This window comes from Hippichthys cyanospilos, chromosome 12 (assembly GCF_059441005.1).
Source record: "Hippichthys cyanospilos isolate Australia breed blue-spotted pipefish chromosome 12, RoL_Hcya_1.0, whole genome shotgun sequence".
In the NCBI taxonomy this organism is placed as follows: Eukaryota; Metazoa; Chordata; class Actinopteri; order Syngnathiformes; family Syngnathidae; genus Hippichthys; species Hippichthys cyanospilos.
In genome coordinates, this window is record NC_142380.1 from 11,755,735 (window position 1) to 11,771,146 (window position 15,412).

At 40.8% G+C, this 15,412-nt stretch overlaps 1 protein-coding gene across 2 annotated transcripts; it reads right to left on the reverse strand.

Annotated features, from left to right (window-relative positions):
• Positions 1–488: 488 nt before the first annotated feature.
• Positions 489–14,943, reverse strand: cacnb2b (calcium voltage-gated channel auxiliary subunit beta 2b). 2 transcript variants are annotated; one of them, XM_088429840.1, is made up of 14 exons: positions 14,689–14,943; positions 7,744–7,809; positions 7,491–7,613; positions 6,494–6,633; positions 6,358–6,419; positions 6,263–6,288; positions 5,936–6,016; positions 5,786–5,844; positions 5,165–5,274; positions 5,042–5,050; positions 3,900–4,051; positions 3,610–3,705; positions 2,498–2,671; positions 489–1,191 (listed from the first exon to the last, which is right to left on the reverse strand). In XM_088429840.1, exons 1-14 carry the CDS (start codon positions 14,734–14,736, stop codon positions 694–696), a joined length of 1,644 nt encoding a protein of 547 aa, XP_088285966.1. In that variant the 5' UTR covers positions 14,737–14,943; the 3' UTR covers positions 489–693. The 2 variants fall into 2 exon arrangements, with proteins under 2 accessions (XP_088285966.1, XP_088285967.1); XM_088429841.1 differs by lacking the exons at positions 5,042–5,050; positions 14,689–14,943 and adding an exon at positions 11,160–11,532.
• Between the last annotated feature and the right edge of the window lie 469 nt (positions 14,944–15,412).

Genomic DNA, 15,412 nt, shown 5'->3' on the forward strand with positions numbered 1-15,412 from the left:
TTCACCACGGATCCTTGACACAAAGATGTCACAAGATGGTGCCAAAACACCAAAAGCCAGTGCGTCAAGCTAGTCTGTTTTTCAAAAACTAGATCACTTTTTGTTTTTACGCACAGCAAATTGACATTCCTTTCCAAATATATCAATCCAGCTTGGAGCAGTCTGTTAATAACCTGCCCCCCCAAAAAAGCTATTTTAGCCCTCTGGCACGCCTCCTGTTTTGGTGAATGGTAAAATATCAATCGCAAAATTGGACACCAAATTTTCTGGGTAGCTAGTGAGGACAAGCAAATATGCTAAGGGCTCATGTGATGTCAGTCAACAAAAAATGGCAATATGAAGCAAAATGACTGCCCCAAGACAGATAAACAGTGGTAGTAGACCATGTGGCAAAATGGCCATTCCCCGATATAGATAAAACGAAACCTTCAATCAGGTGCTACGATCAGTGACTATTATTATTATAACTCATAATAATAATAATTCAATGCTTTTATATAGAGCTTCTTTATGCATTAGCCAATCTTAACAACATTGTGTGCTAATGAGAAGTGATTTAATTGTATAACTGTTTACACCAAACCTAGAGCAAAAAGCAGTGTCATAATTTAAAAAAAAAAAAAGAGTTCTAAATATACAATAATTAATTTTTCTCAATCATATTTTCCATTTAGTGAGAAGTCAGAACAGAAACTAGTGTAAATGCGAGTCCCTGTGGCTCGGCCTGGTGTTTCTTCCTCGGTCCTTGTCCTTGTCTCTAGTCCGGAGCCTCTCACGCTCCCTCTCTCTTCCGTAGTGGTCGTCATGATCCGCCGCGATATGCTGGTGTGGCCTGCGGTTGTCGTAATCATCGTCACGGCGATGATGGTGATGGTGATGATGGGCGCGTTCCCGCTGATTATCGCGTTCGTCCTCCTCCGCCTCCTCATCTTCCTCCTGCTCGAGTCTGCTGGCGTGGCCGGGCTCAGTTCTGCGGTGGTGGTGGTGGTGATGGTGGTGATGATGATGGTGGTGGCGGGAGTGCTGGGCTCGCTTGGTTTCGCTACACAGGAGACGCTCCTCCTCCTCGTCTTCCCGTCGACCCCCGTGGGCTTTGTGCTGGGCCGAGGAGGAGGGCTCCTGGTCGGAAGGGTTGTCCTGTGGACCCTTCCTCTTGGATGCGCCGGCCGTCTTTGTGTTCTTCTGCTCATCCTGGCAAAATGAAGAGCGACACATGGATTCTTAACTTAATATAAACATTAAAAAAAACACAAATATCAATAAAACACTCTTTCAGTTAGCCTACCATTTTTGATCAGGATTCCATTTGTGTTTGTCAAGGGGTTTATGTGAACCTTTGTAAAGCATTTTGAGCACCATATGGTGTGGAAAGTGCTATATTAGCCCATTCTTTTTAAATATTGAACATATTCATGTAATTAATACCTGTAAAGATTTGACAAAATTGCAAATATAATTTTAGTTCATTGAAATACTGTAATTTTGATTTGTGTTAAACTATGATTTTAAAAAGAAAATGAATTGTATTAGTCAAAATACATGGTAGGTTATTTTGCTTATTTCAACTTTCATATTTGTGAATCTCTTTATTTAATAAGATCCTCTACATCAGTGGTTCTCAAATAAGGATATGTGTACCCTAGGGCTACATGAAGATATCAATAAATATCATTAAATACATTTTAATGATGTCTTTTCTATTTGAGAGTAAATTAATTTGAATATGACCTCTTGCTTAATTGTGCAGGGTGGCTGTTTTGCAAAACATTACATGCTTTTATTTTGTCAAATTTTATACAGGTGTCCATTGACTTTTGTGCGAAAAATTTTCTAGCTGACGTGCCAGAACAAGACAAAAGTTACATAATCTAGCTTCTGGAACTGATTAATTAAATATGCCTAGTGATATCAGTTCAAATGTAGTTCAAAGGTTCAGTAAATCAGAAAAAGTTTTGTGTTTTTAGCTTGTCATTGATAAAAGCTTGTCGCTGGTTACAAGGTCCTTGCCCCACCCCCCCAAAAAACATATTTCACTGGCAGTACATCACTGAAAGAAATGTTTAGAAAAACAACTTTTATTGGGCAAGTTTCCTCTAAAAATCTGATTAAAATTTGTAACATTGCAATATTTTCCGGCTTTTCCCCCCCATTGTGATCGTGACCCTCAGTATTTATTCAATTTGATACAAAAAAATACATTTTAAAGTTGAGGATGGTAGCACAGGGAGAAAAAAAAACAATGCAATGATGCAGCTGACTCGGATGATTTGTCACTCACCAGAACATGTCACTTAAGCATCTTTCCAGTGGAGGAGTGGGAGAATAGGGAGAAATGAGATGTCAGATGAATGAAAGGAAAGAAAATTCAATAAATATACCGTGAAAATTTCTAATATATTTTCCGGATGATGCATCCAATTAGAAGATGGATGGGATATGTTATGATCTGACATGACGTCACACAGGTTGGTATAACATTCCATTAAGCGTTACCGACCGGTATGACGGTGGGATTGGTGGGCAGCGTGTTCTCGGCCAACCGAGCCACCAGCTCGCTGGCGGGTTCCATTTCAGGTGGATGCGTGGCCCTCCAGTATGACTCCAGATAGTCGGCAATGTGCTCGCAGGCGTCCGTCAGCTGGTTCTCATCCAAGATAACGTCAAACATTTCCTACGGGGCCCAAAAAGTGAAGAAAAAAAAGTACGTACACATTTATACAGACATTAAGTCATTCCAGCAGGATAAATATATATAAAAATTGAAGTGGTGCCTTGAGATACGAGTGACATGACTTTCTGGTTGTTCCTAGATGCGAGCTGAATGACATTCAGCCAATTTTCAGCTTTGATTTGTGAACACCATCTCCAGATATAAGCACTGCATGGCAGTTGTGAACTCAGTTCAACACTTAACAATAGGCAGCAGTTTGGAAAAGAGTCAACATCATAAACAGATGCTTTAAGCTATTATTTGCCATTTCCTGTCAAGGTTTTCTGTCAGAGAAAATAACAACTAAAAAGGTACCTAAAACCGGTTTGATTCCAACAACGCAAAACGGCAATGACATACGTGTCAGTTTAAGGGAAGAACAGATATATGAACACAAACGGTGGTGCAACACATGCAGATGGAAAATATAAGAATACTCAGGCATCTTTATCGACTACAAAAAATGACTAAGATGCTTTAATATAAGTCCTACTTTAAATAGAATTCTTCTACTATATTATATGGAGCAATGCAATGAATTGTATGGGAACATGAAATCATGATGCATAACCTGTTTATATTTCGTTATGAAAGGGGGCAGATGCAAGATGACTCGTTTGAGTTAGGAGAGTGCTTACAGAACGAACAAATCTCATGTCTCTCAAGGTGCTACTGTGCTTTCACCTTCAATTTACATACCCTGCTCAGTTCATCAGTTAACCATTTGATTTCTTTGGTTTGAAACGCTCCTCTTGTGTTGCATTAACCTTCAATTGGAATTTGACTATTTCTGTATCGCGTAATCTAAAATATTTTATTCTTTTAGTTTATCCAGCCATTGTTGATACTTGTGATTTTAACAAGATCTGTGAAAGACCAATATTTGCGATGGCGCTTACCGGCGGGCACTGAGCGAGCTTGTCAGCAGCCACCAGCTGAACGTTGAGGTGTTTGGTTTGAGACTTCCCCCTGGTCTTGATCAGCCTGGTTAAAACCTGTAGAAAAATACTGTAGGTACATTTTTGTAAACATAGAAAAGGGTCCCTTGAGATCTGAGTTTACTTGGTGACACTCTTATCTGAATGAAATGAACGATTGCTATTACAGTGGAATGCAATTCTTTTCCCACATTTTTTTTATCCCATTCGATGTTTTTTTTAAAACTATTTTTCCCACAAATGGATTTTACCTTAGGAGAGGAAATCTTGACATAGACGAGAATGGGTGCCAGGGAGGTCTTGGACACCTGTAAAGGATGGTTGACGGTGTCCGCGTCCAGTACCACCAGCTGTAAGCTGCGAGCCAGTTCAAAAATGCGTTCCACTTCTCCCTGGATCTGGGCTGCAAGGGCAGAAGCACATCTCAGAGCTAACAATGACTCAATTACTGACCTCATGCTGAATATCACATGTAAGATTCTATGTTGTTTTGGCGACTTAGTTCGCCAAACGTGCATTGAGATTTTTCTACATGAAGTATCATGTTTTCTTAATTGGCGGAGTTACTCATTTGCAGAGTAACATTCAAAAGCAATATTGCTATGATTGCATAGGTTACCACTAACTAGTGGTAAGTTTCATTTTGCATAAATGCATTTGACTTTCAAATATGTATTTTTCATAACGCATCATAAAGTGATATGTATTAGAATTGATACAATACTACTTAGCCGCTTTTCCTCAACAGGCTTGCTGTTGCCTATCCCAGCAGTCAATGGGCAGTAGGCGAGGGACAACCTGAACTGGTTGCCAGCCAATTGCATGGCACACAGAGACGAACAAACATTCATGCACCCAATCACACCTTAGGAGAATTTAGTGTGTCAAATCCACCTGCCATGCATGTTTTTGGAGTGTGGGAGGAAGCCAGTGCTCAGAGAGAACCCACGTGGGCTTGGGGAGAACATGCAAACTCCACACAGGACGGCCGAAGCGAGCTGGATTTGAACTCGGGTCTCACCTAGCCGCTGTTAACTTACTCAACTGTAGCATAATGCGTTACTAACTAATGCTAGTACCAGACTGGCTAGCATGCCGCATGGACTTGTTAACATGGACCTCTTGTGTCTCACTGTACAACCAAGCAATTCTAAATTCTAATAATGGCAACATGCTAACGTGATTAAAATTGTTGAAAGTTAGCCTGGGAGCTAAAAAAAAATCTTCATTTAAGGTGAGGTGTACAAGTTAACAATGATGCCACTAAGCCAAAATACAGTCACTGTGCCAAGAAAGAACACCAACGGCATTTTGCAAAAGCAACCGGCGACGGGGCAGAGCAGCCGGAAGATGGAGCATTCAAAAACTGATAATATGGAAATGTGTTCCATACCAGCGGCATCTGTGACAAAAGAGCAACAAGAAAGACAAAATGTAACCTTACAGTGTTAAGTACATATTGAAAGTAATGTTACAATGAGAGGTAGCCTGTATAAGAAAAATCTAACAAATGTACCTAAATTGGAACGGGTGTTGGTGCGGTCAATTAAGGCTTTTTTCCCCGGGTTGTTTAGTATGGAGCGCTTAGCCAGAGAGATGTCCGCTGTCACCCGTGTGATTGTGATTCTGTAGAAAAGCAATATATTTCTATAATTCATCTACAGAGAGTTATCAGTTGACAACATTTCTGACAAAAGTTGGTTTTCAGATTACCGTCTGAGTGTAATTTTGAGCTAGCTGCAGAATTTGACATATGGTGTTTACTGTAACTATGACTTTAACAACAGGTTTGTGTAGATTACTGACTGGTGCATTCCAATTCACGTTCAAAGTTGGGTTTGTTGAATCATAGGAAAATTAACGACACCTTGTAATTATTTAGCTAGGGTTGTATTTTATATTTACTAGCTTGGCTTTTAGTTATGAAATACGCTCGAAGAGACAGTAAATTTTGATGTTAGTTAGTACCATGGGACAAACTACAAAGGAAACTCAGTTTAAATTTATGCAGACTTACATCTCAAATATGCATTTTTTTGTAAAGTTGAATTCCAATCTAATCAATTACTGCAGAGTGACTGGATGTATATGGTTTTTTTTTTTTGTTACAGCATGAATACGTCCACATTTTACTGACCTGCCTTCAAATCGATGTTTCAGAAAGTCAAAAAGGGCTTTCTGCATCATGTCTGTCACCTAGAACAACAGGAAAGAACAGCTGATGCATCATGAAGATGTTGGACAGAGCAGGAGATTAAAATGGAGTATTTAAGAGAGTAGGGCTCACCTCCAAGCCCTTCAACGATGGTCCCATGAGGACCACAGGACGCATGGTCGGCACCACATCATACATGGACACCTGCTCTCCCTGCACCCATCACAAAAAAATTGCAAAATATTCAATAGTGTTGTACAGTATTTGAAACAGTGCCATGTACTGGATTGAATAACCGCCAATGATGTCATTTACCACCATTATAGCTGTGATTGCTTAGGTTATTAAAGTCTATACCTATACTGTAGGGCCTACTGTTTACTGTCTACGACGTGTACTGTAAGAATCCTACACACCTAAGTGGAAGTTTTTCTAGATGAAGAAAAATAACTGACTTACCGGCTTCTTTTTCACCTGTTGATTGGCTGTTGAAGGAGACAGTGGGTACAATTATACACAGTCATACTGGAAATATATTGACCATCCACAATCACCTTGCGAAGGAGGCGTGTATTTCTTCGAGTTCATGTCTTGAGCCACCTGTGATGCTGCTTTGCTGAAACAATATAGATTTGATTTCAGTTGCTTGAACAGCACTTTGAAATTCATGTTTGGTTAATGATGACAAACTTGGCTAAGGCCTTGGCTGCCTTCCTAGCCTGGACTTCTCTCCTGATCAGGATGGTCTCCAGGTTGACCGGACTGGGGATAAAGCCCACCACTCCGTCCTCCTTCACAGGCCGGCCGATCCACCATTCGTTGTTGAATTTCTGTTAATAAATTTTGCCTTGAGACACAAGTGGCTTGATTTACAAATTTTTGCAAGACATATGCAGTTGAAAGGGCAGTTTTATTTGCAGTTTGGTGACAGGTTGTGAGTACAAACTTCAGATTTGATCCCCCAATTCGCATACACAACAGAAATCACTGATGCGTAACGTTGCATGCTTCACTTCGCTCATTTGCATACCCTACCTAACTTTCACCCATGTCAACAACCGAGCCTGAGCTAACCATTTTGTTTTTTTTCCTTGAAAAGTTGTGCTGTGGCTTGAAGCACACTTAAATGCGGTGCAAGATTTAGCGCTCACGTCTTCAGCTTGCACACAAAACCTATGCGTTTGATACAGCGTCAAAAATTTTCAGTCATCCTTCATTTGACAAGAATTAAAAGAGCACGAGCAATCTAGCGCAACTTGTGGCTAACAAACAAGCTAATCGAGAAGCAATGGATAATCACCCCTATAGCTCAGGCTGGCTGGCTGTGTGCACACACAAGATAGTGCATTGCTAATGTGGGGGGAACACTGAGAAGGACATTTAGGAAGACTCTTTTTAATGAAAGAAAAGGTGTGTAAAAAATACTATGTCCTGGTGCTCACCAAAAGTAACCCACCAAAAAAATGATGTGCACCCCTGACCTCATGGATGAGAGAAAAAAAAAAAAACACGAGGGATAGGGGAGGGGAAAAAACAAGTGGACCCATGTCTCCAACATTGTCTTAGGATAAGCCTGGAAAAAATGGTGCTCATGAAACATAGATGTCACCACAATTGTCCAGAAATACACGTAGAGGGGAGGGGGCAAAACAAAGTTGACTGGCAGATATTCCAAGCACTCCCCTACCTCTTTGACGTGGAGAAAGTCTCGGGCCTCAAAGGTGATGGCCTGGCCTGGCACTGGCACATTGTCATCATCTGCTGGTGTGTAGGAGAAGTTGCAGCGCACAGCGAAAGCCACAGGACGGTACTAAAGACATGGAGGTACAAATACCCTCAATCAACTAACTATTCAACCTGATTTCTTCTATTAATTTCAATATCTCATCCCAGCAAGATCATTAAGAGAAGGAATGAAGGCTGCAACGAGTGTGAAATACCTTTGCCTTCTCCAACTGAACCTGGGCGTTTCTTTCCTCAACAGCATCCGAGTCGTGACGCTCTCCCTGAAAGAGGGCACAACTGCATTCATTATTCCTCCGCTTTGATTAACACTGCGCAAAGTCAAACAGTACCCTCCAGAAGCAACATTCTGACGCCCCTGAGTTGGTATTCTGTGTACTCTGCTCGACATCTGCTCGTACAGCACCCTGCTCTTCTACGAGCCAAAGTCACCTGGGCAATAATGCACACACAATGCCACCGCTGAATTATTCAATCTTATCGATGACTTTTGGAGATTTTTTTGTACAATTTGACCTGCTCAGTGCTTATGAGAACAATGTTGCTGTCCCAAAAAGTGAACGTGTCAGTACTGTGAGTCTGAAATCCAACCTGATTGGCTTTTAATCATCTCACTTGTGACTCATTTCCTGCTGGCCTTCCAATGAGTCTCTGATACTCACTCAATCGTTTGCTTTGGCTCAGCATCAATGCGACATCATTAGCTCGCTTGTCCCGGAAACACTATTAACTCACCAAAAGTAAAGGCTACGCTCCAACTTTTTTATACCCTATTCTATATTTTATAAAAGGAAAAGAAATCAACATGCTTCCCAGATAACGAACCTCTCTTGCTCTCTGGGTCATGATTGTGTCGCAGTAAGGAGATTAAGATAGCACGCGCCAATCCGGGATTTCAAAAGACAGAGAGAGAGAGAGAGAGAGGGAAAGATAGGGACAACTCCATATCGGCCATTAGGTAAGATGTACAATAGCTGTTCAGTTTCATTATTTTTATCTATCTTCAAGCTTGGCCCATTTGGCACTTTTTATAGAGACATCTCATTTACAGTCAGTGATAATACACGCACATCTTAAGGATAGTCAAGTCTTAAAATTGTTTAAAGAGCTAATGCATACATGGTATGTGCAAGTATTTTTTTGCAAAGCCTCCCGGGAAAGAGAAAACCTTTCACAACCACGCACCACAGTGACTAAATAAGATCATTATCTATATGCGTATACCTAAAATTGCTAAAATTGTAAAAGAAACAGCAATATAATTTTTTCTCTATTTTTTACAGGGTTTATACGGGTTACAGGCTAGTCTGAAACAAAAAATAATAATAATTAAGTCCATCAAAGTCCTTGAAATTAAATAATAATAATAATAATCAGTCCTTAATAAAAGGGAGTATTTTTCAAAATGGGTCTCAGTGTGTGACAGTGAGCACTGTATAATTTGGGAATCAGGTGAGAAACTCAATGCCATTGCACACAGGTAAATAATATGTTAGTGTGAATAAATCTTCTGTCATGCAAACATGTGGAGAACATTGCCCCCTGGTGGTAGATGTACTTGATTTGACTTGTAATAATGATAAAAAAGTGCTTGACTTTTTAAATGTTAATATCGCAGCGGATCAGCTTAATTAATCGTGGCAGCTGACATTGTGATCGCGATTAAAATTTGATTAGTTGTGCAGCCCTAGTTTAAAATTATCTTGAATTTTAGATCAAAATTCTATGTAATCAAAAGCCAATGTGTTCTTTTTTTTATAGGAAAGTGTTTCATAACTTAGTAGGAAGTTTCTGGAAGCTTCCAGATGGTTGCCCCACTTCTTGTCCTGGAAAGAAGAGCAGGTATCTGGACTGAAAGGCTACGTAAGAGGCTTAAAAAAAGACGCCGCAGTAGGTCAGGCAAAGACACGCTGCCAAATTTTCACCTAGACACTAAAACATCGCCTGCCGCATGCCATAATGTTTCAAACAATCATTCACACCTATTGACAATTTGTATTCTTTACGGAACTTAACTTTTGTTTTGGAACGTGCAAAATCCACAGCAACACTGATATTCAAACCGAGGAACTTAGAACTGTGCCAACCACTAGTCCACCACTCTAAATCAAGGGTTAGATTTGAACCCGGAGCATGCAGTTGCTCAAACTACAAGTACAAAGTGCCTTCAATCTCTCCTTATTCTTTTGAATTTAAAATGTAAAAGATGCACACGTGACCACATTCAAAACAGAAAACACTCGTATCTCTTTCATCATTCCCCACTCAAATGAATGGAAGCACCAATGATAATTGTGTTTGAGTTTTATATGAGAAAATAATTGCATTCTGTAAAATGTGTGCTTACTACAGCTGTCAACGGATTCTTTTTTTATGTATTGAATATTTCTAGTTTTTTTATGCACAGTTAGCCTTCTTGCTAGTTCCTGCCTCAAAGCATGTTCAGCTTTGGGGTGTTTTGGTATACTTCGAAAAGATAATTGTAATAAATAATTGATGTTAAGCGGCAAAGTTCACCACCGAGCACACCAATTAATCAAATGCTTTAACTTTGACAACTCCACTAAAAATATAAGTATTGTTACATTATCCGTCAGATATCAGTATACATGGGTTGCTCCAGTTTGCATTCAAATACCAGCTTCTAATACTAACTGTTAGCATGCCAATTGTGTTTTGTGCTGTTTTTTAGCAGTCGGCTATGGTTAGTAGACTCTCCTAAAACAAAGCTATGTGGTTGTTGTAAATAGAAATCAAGTCATTGGCTTTGATTGATGATTTTAAAATCCAACAAACGTGTAGTAGGTTTGATTTACTTAAACAAACCCACAAGTAAATACTTGTGATTTAAAATTAGTTTTATTGTAAACTTAACGGGCATAGCTTGTGCATATTTTTTTTCCAATTTCAATTTTTGAATTTTAAATTTTTAAAATGACAAATTCCTCAAATTAATATAATTTACTGCCCAGCCCTAGGTTTACTGTGACCAACGTGGATTGACCACAAAAATCTTAAAGCCTTTTTTCTCCATTAATTGCTTATAGCCACTAAACTGATACTTATTATGGAGAGAAATGGAATCAGTTCACCAATCACTCAAAACTGGTTTGCACTTGCAAGCCAAAAAAAAAAAATGGACCAAATAACGTTGATCTCAAGGTACAACTGTGCTGATAGAGCACAAGTGATTTGAATGTTTTGCAGGTTAGACTGGGATTTCTTCAACAAGACAAACGGGTCATCTAGTCACTACATATGTTGTGAATAAAGTAGTTTTGGTTTTATACAACACCACAAATACCAACATCATCAAGTAGAATAGTCATACCATCCACTCTAGATGAAGCTAACATCAAAACCACTTCTTGCATTGACCTCATGGACTCCATCAACTTGTGGTTCCAGACCAAGAGATTATGTAACTCTTTCTACATGATCCATCCCGCAGTGATAGGCCTTCAGCACGCGCACGTGCACGCACACTGGCTGCTTTAGAGGAGTGGAAAGGCCTCACACAGGGATTAGCGGCCAGTGCAACAGATGGCGCTTTCTGTGACACTTCCTGTTCAACGCACGCGCGCCAGCATGCAACAATTTGAGTTATTTTTACCTTTTTCTTGGGCGGCATCCTGCCTTGCAACAAATGCCACTGTCATTCCACGCGTGTCTGAGTTTGGGGGTCACCTGCGACGCCTTCCGGTTGACGCATGGGTCAAGATGTTGCGCAACTTGTCCACGTTGTCCACAGAGACATGAGTAAAAACGTCCAACCCAAAAATTGGGAGGAAACGCGCGGGAATTTTCAGCCTCTTCTGCAACCTCCACGGAGACTGCGACCCGCGTGGGTCAGAGCAGTTGCGTGAGGCTGGGTGGGTTTCTCCTAAGAGTCCTCGGGGTATTAACGGCTTATTCCTCGGTGCGCATCTGTTGCGCGCTTCCTGCAGCCTGCACCGAGCAGTCGGATGCGCGGTGCACGCCGGTTAAATACGCCCGCCAGTGCATGCGCGTTGGGTTTGTCTGCCATGCAAGTGTGTGCGTTTGGCCGCACTCAAACGTGAGTCAGTGAAGCGGCAGACTCCAGTGATGGCATTAAAGGCGTTTCGTTCCCATGTGTAAAAAATGGCAGTTAAAAAAAAACTAACGCTTGTAAAATTCATTCAGATTATTACCGGTGTGAGTGTGTTTGGTTTTTATATGCCAATGTCAATAATGTCGTGGTGAGAGGTCCCTGACAGGTAAGATGACTTTAACTGATTTGTACATTTTAACAGATTCTCATTTGCACATTTTTGAACGAGAAGCATAATACCAGCGGTAGGCAATCTTGATTTTTTTTCTTTTTCATTTTTGCTGGTCCGTCTTATCCAGTCCTGTCAGTTTGCACTCCGTCAGCCAAATATTAACGCCACCTCCGTCATCACTTCTAACATTTCGGTCATCACTTCCATAGACAAAATCACCCTCCCCCATTCCACAAACAAGTCACAATGTTGAAAAAATATTGATGACATTTTTTGGTGAACAAAAAATGTTTCTTCTTTACATTCTTCAAAAATAAGTGCCTTTTATTTGAATAAAACAGCTTTGTCCATCTGTTACTATTATTATTATTATTATTATTATTATTAATTTTTGTTTGTTTGTTTGTTTTTTGCTTATCAAGCTGAGCTGGAATGACTTTCAATTAACAGCTTCAAGTATTTGACCTCTGAATATGTGTGATACTATTTGAAAGTTTGTTTTTCTAAACTTTTGACTGATACTGCACATTTAAACAATTACATGACTTTTATTTCGGTAGACTAATGGTAACTCGGGATGGGAAATGCGTATAACCCTTGGAACAACTGACATTTGAACACGAATCTGTAGCAAAACATTTCCACTTTCAATATTACAGTAATGTACACATTCTTTATCCTCTACAATGGAGTTGATACAAGGACGAATATGTACGATTCTGAAAATGTTTTACTTATGCTGCACCCAGATAGCCAAGGTGAGATTTGAGTTCCAAGCCTGATCACGGGGCTAATTCAGCTCACTTCTCAAGATAGCACTCCAAGTGTATTTCAAGCATGGCCTGTTCCGTACCAATCGCAGGCGATGGAGGTTGCATGTTGTGAAGAAGTTCTTACATAATGGAGATGATAGGAGCTATGATACGCTGAAGTAGCAACACAGCATTTGAACGCTGCCCCGGATGCATTGAAGCGCGCACGGGCTCCACTAACTTCCTATAAGCATCAACAAAGGAGCAGCCAAGTCCTCTCACTGTGGCACACGACCACGTCATTAGAACAATTTTGCCTGTATAATGTTCACTTTTGTTGACTTGGTCAAAGTTATTCATTTCATATACCTGTATAATTATTGTATGATCAATGATCCATACCTTTACTTGCAGTTCACCTGCCAAATAGGAGTAATTAAGTACTTGCGCAGTACTTGTTAAGTACTTGTTAGTGCCATAACACTATTCCTAAATTTGTCTTTACAAAGCTGTGCAGGTGTACCTAATGAATTGACCCATATGAATTTCCCGATAATGTCCACGTGGGGGCAGCTCGGTGGAGCATTGTTTAGCATGTCTGCCTCACCCGAGTTCCAGCTCATTCTGGCCCTTCCTGTGTGGAGTTTGCATGCTCTCCCCGAGCCTGCGTGGGTTTTCTCTTGGCCCTCGGTTTCCCCTCCCGCATTCCCAAAAACATGCAGACACAAAATTGTACCTAGGTGTGATTGGGTGCGTGAATGGTGGTGTGCCCTGCAATTGGAAGTTCAAGGTAATCCTACCGCCGCAAGTCATCTGGGATAGGCGCTAGCAAGCCTGTGACCCCCGTGAGCATAAGCGGCTCTAGGAAATGGATGAATGGATGTCCACATGGGGTGTTGACTGTTTCGTTGCCTTGGCAACGTGACAAGGAAATGATGAGGTTGCTGATGCAGCAGGATGGAGTTCCCTGGAGTCAGGTGATCGCTTCGAGTCAGTCACCATCACATGACCATGTATGTGCACGTGCTTGCTTCTGTACACATACATACTAAATATCTGTCACTATAAGCTTCTTACAAGCAGATTGTCTCCCGCATGTGTGAGAGAGAGAGAGATAGAGAGTGCGAGAGAGAGAAATACATGATACAGAGGCAGAGAGTGAGAGAAAGAATTGAGAAAACAGGAGAGGGAGGGAGGTGGGATGGTGAGTGAGCAAAAGGAGGAAGAGAGAAGGGCAAGAGAGAGACAGCGAAATATATATATATATGTGTGTGTGTGTGTGTGTGTGTGTGTGTGTGTGTGTGTGTGTGTGTGTGTGTGTATGAGGAGATAGAGAAAGAGCGAGTGTGAGAGAGTTGAAGTCATAGTAAAATACATACATCTTTTTTCACTCATACATTTAAGCGTTTTATATTTATTTGATTAAAAACGGTCGTTCGGTTTAATATTTTCTGTGATTACTCTCGTACCCCAGAACAATTGTATTGCAAATTATCTTTCCCTTTTGAAATGAATGGAAATGCTCAGGATTGGGTACTAACCCTCCATCAAAAACAAAATGATGAATTTATGGTTTTAAATACCAGAAAGCACAACTATTTCACTTTATAGAAGTATCGCGTAGTAATCATGAAGTAGAAACAAAAGCATTTAACTAGCTGATTCATGATTTAAATTTGACTTAATTCTGCAATTCAATTAATTGCGCTGCTCCTTTATTTGTGCCCACTGTGGCCACTGGGTGGCAGTATAATACTATGAGCATGCAACCACAAAGAACAATAGCACTTTTCTTTCCACTACTACTTTCAATTATTAGAATTCTGTAAATTTTGTCAGTGTTGTTATAGTTGTTGGTCTGCATGCGTTGCTCAATTGATTCCTCTCATATCTGTCACTTCTAAGGTCATGACAAGTGATGCTAACCATAAGCATTGTTTGTTAGCATTAAACTGAAAGCTAAGTGTTTGTTTTTCATTACACCAGATGTATTTCTTTTCATCCGGGAGTGGCACTGAAAAGCTTGACGCCGGATTCTTTTTCCTCTCTCTCATCTTTGCTCAAAATCACACGCAGCTCTAATTGCTATTGTGCGCTATTTTTTTTTTTTTTTTTTTTTGCAGATGCATGGCCGCCGGTCACTTACATAAGTGGATTGCACTCGCCGCCAGTTGCCCAGCCCACAGCAATACATCAAAACATCGGGTCTCAGGAGGAAGAGGAGGCTGAAGATGCCTGCGGGTGAGGAACTTTCTTGTCTGGCCAAGCTCTGGGAATTCTGCCCACAGGTTGTCCTCGGAAGTTGCGCACAGGAGAGTCAGCGTGTCCAACAAGGTCTCGTCTCACGTTGCGTCCGATCGGAAATGTTGGGTCCCCTCCCTCTCTTTTTTTTCAAGAGTTGTCTTTCACTGCTTACCTGTGTCACAGTTTTAGCGCTCCTCCTCGTGCACGCTGCAGCCCATGCCCTTGCCTCCCTGCCTCTGTTGCCATGGCGCAGCAGGTACCATTAGGGCTAGCGCAGGAGGCACACGGCCTGAATTCAAATGACCAAGACCCCCCCCCCAACCCCGACACACTCGCACAACAGCCACACTCCCCTTCGATGAGCTTGTTTGCTTCAAGTAATGTTGTGTTTGGTGTTGAATGGACACAGATAAAGTGCTCTCGGGGGATTAGTTACCTCTCCCATGGAGGCTCTCCAAAATACTCATGTGGTGTGATGGTATACTTTTTAAAATATGTTTTTAGTCTTTCAAAAATGTTGATCTTGTAAATTATTTATTCATGGAATGCAATGGTGCCTCAAGATATGAAGAACTCAAATCGAATAGGTATATTTTCCAATTCAAAGTTGGTAAAATTGTGACTGT

Excerpts from the sequence above, each read along its gene's own strand:
- cacnb2b (XM_088429840.1), bottom strand. The coding sequence starts at position 14,736 with ATGTATTGCTGTGGGCTGGGCAACTGGCGGCGAGTGCAATCCACTTAT. Across the intron at positions 5,845-5,935 it reads CATCGTTGAAGGGCTTGGAG|GTGACAGACATGATGCAGAA; the intron begins GTGAGCCCTACT and ends CTGTTGTTCTAG. Across the intron at positions 5,275-5,785 it reads AAACATCGATTTGAAGGCAG|AATCACAATCACACGGGTGA; the intron begins GTCAGTAAAATG and ends GCTTTTCTACAG.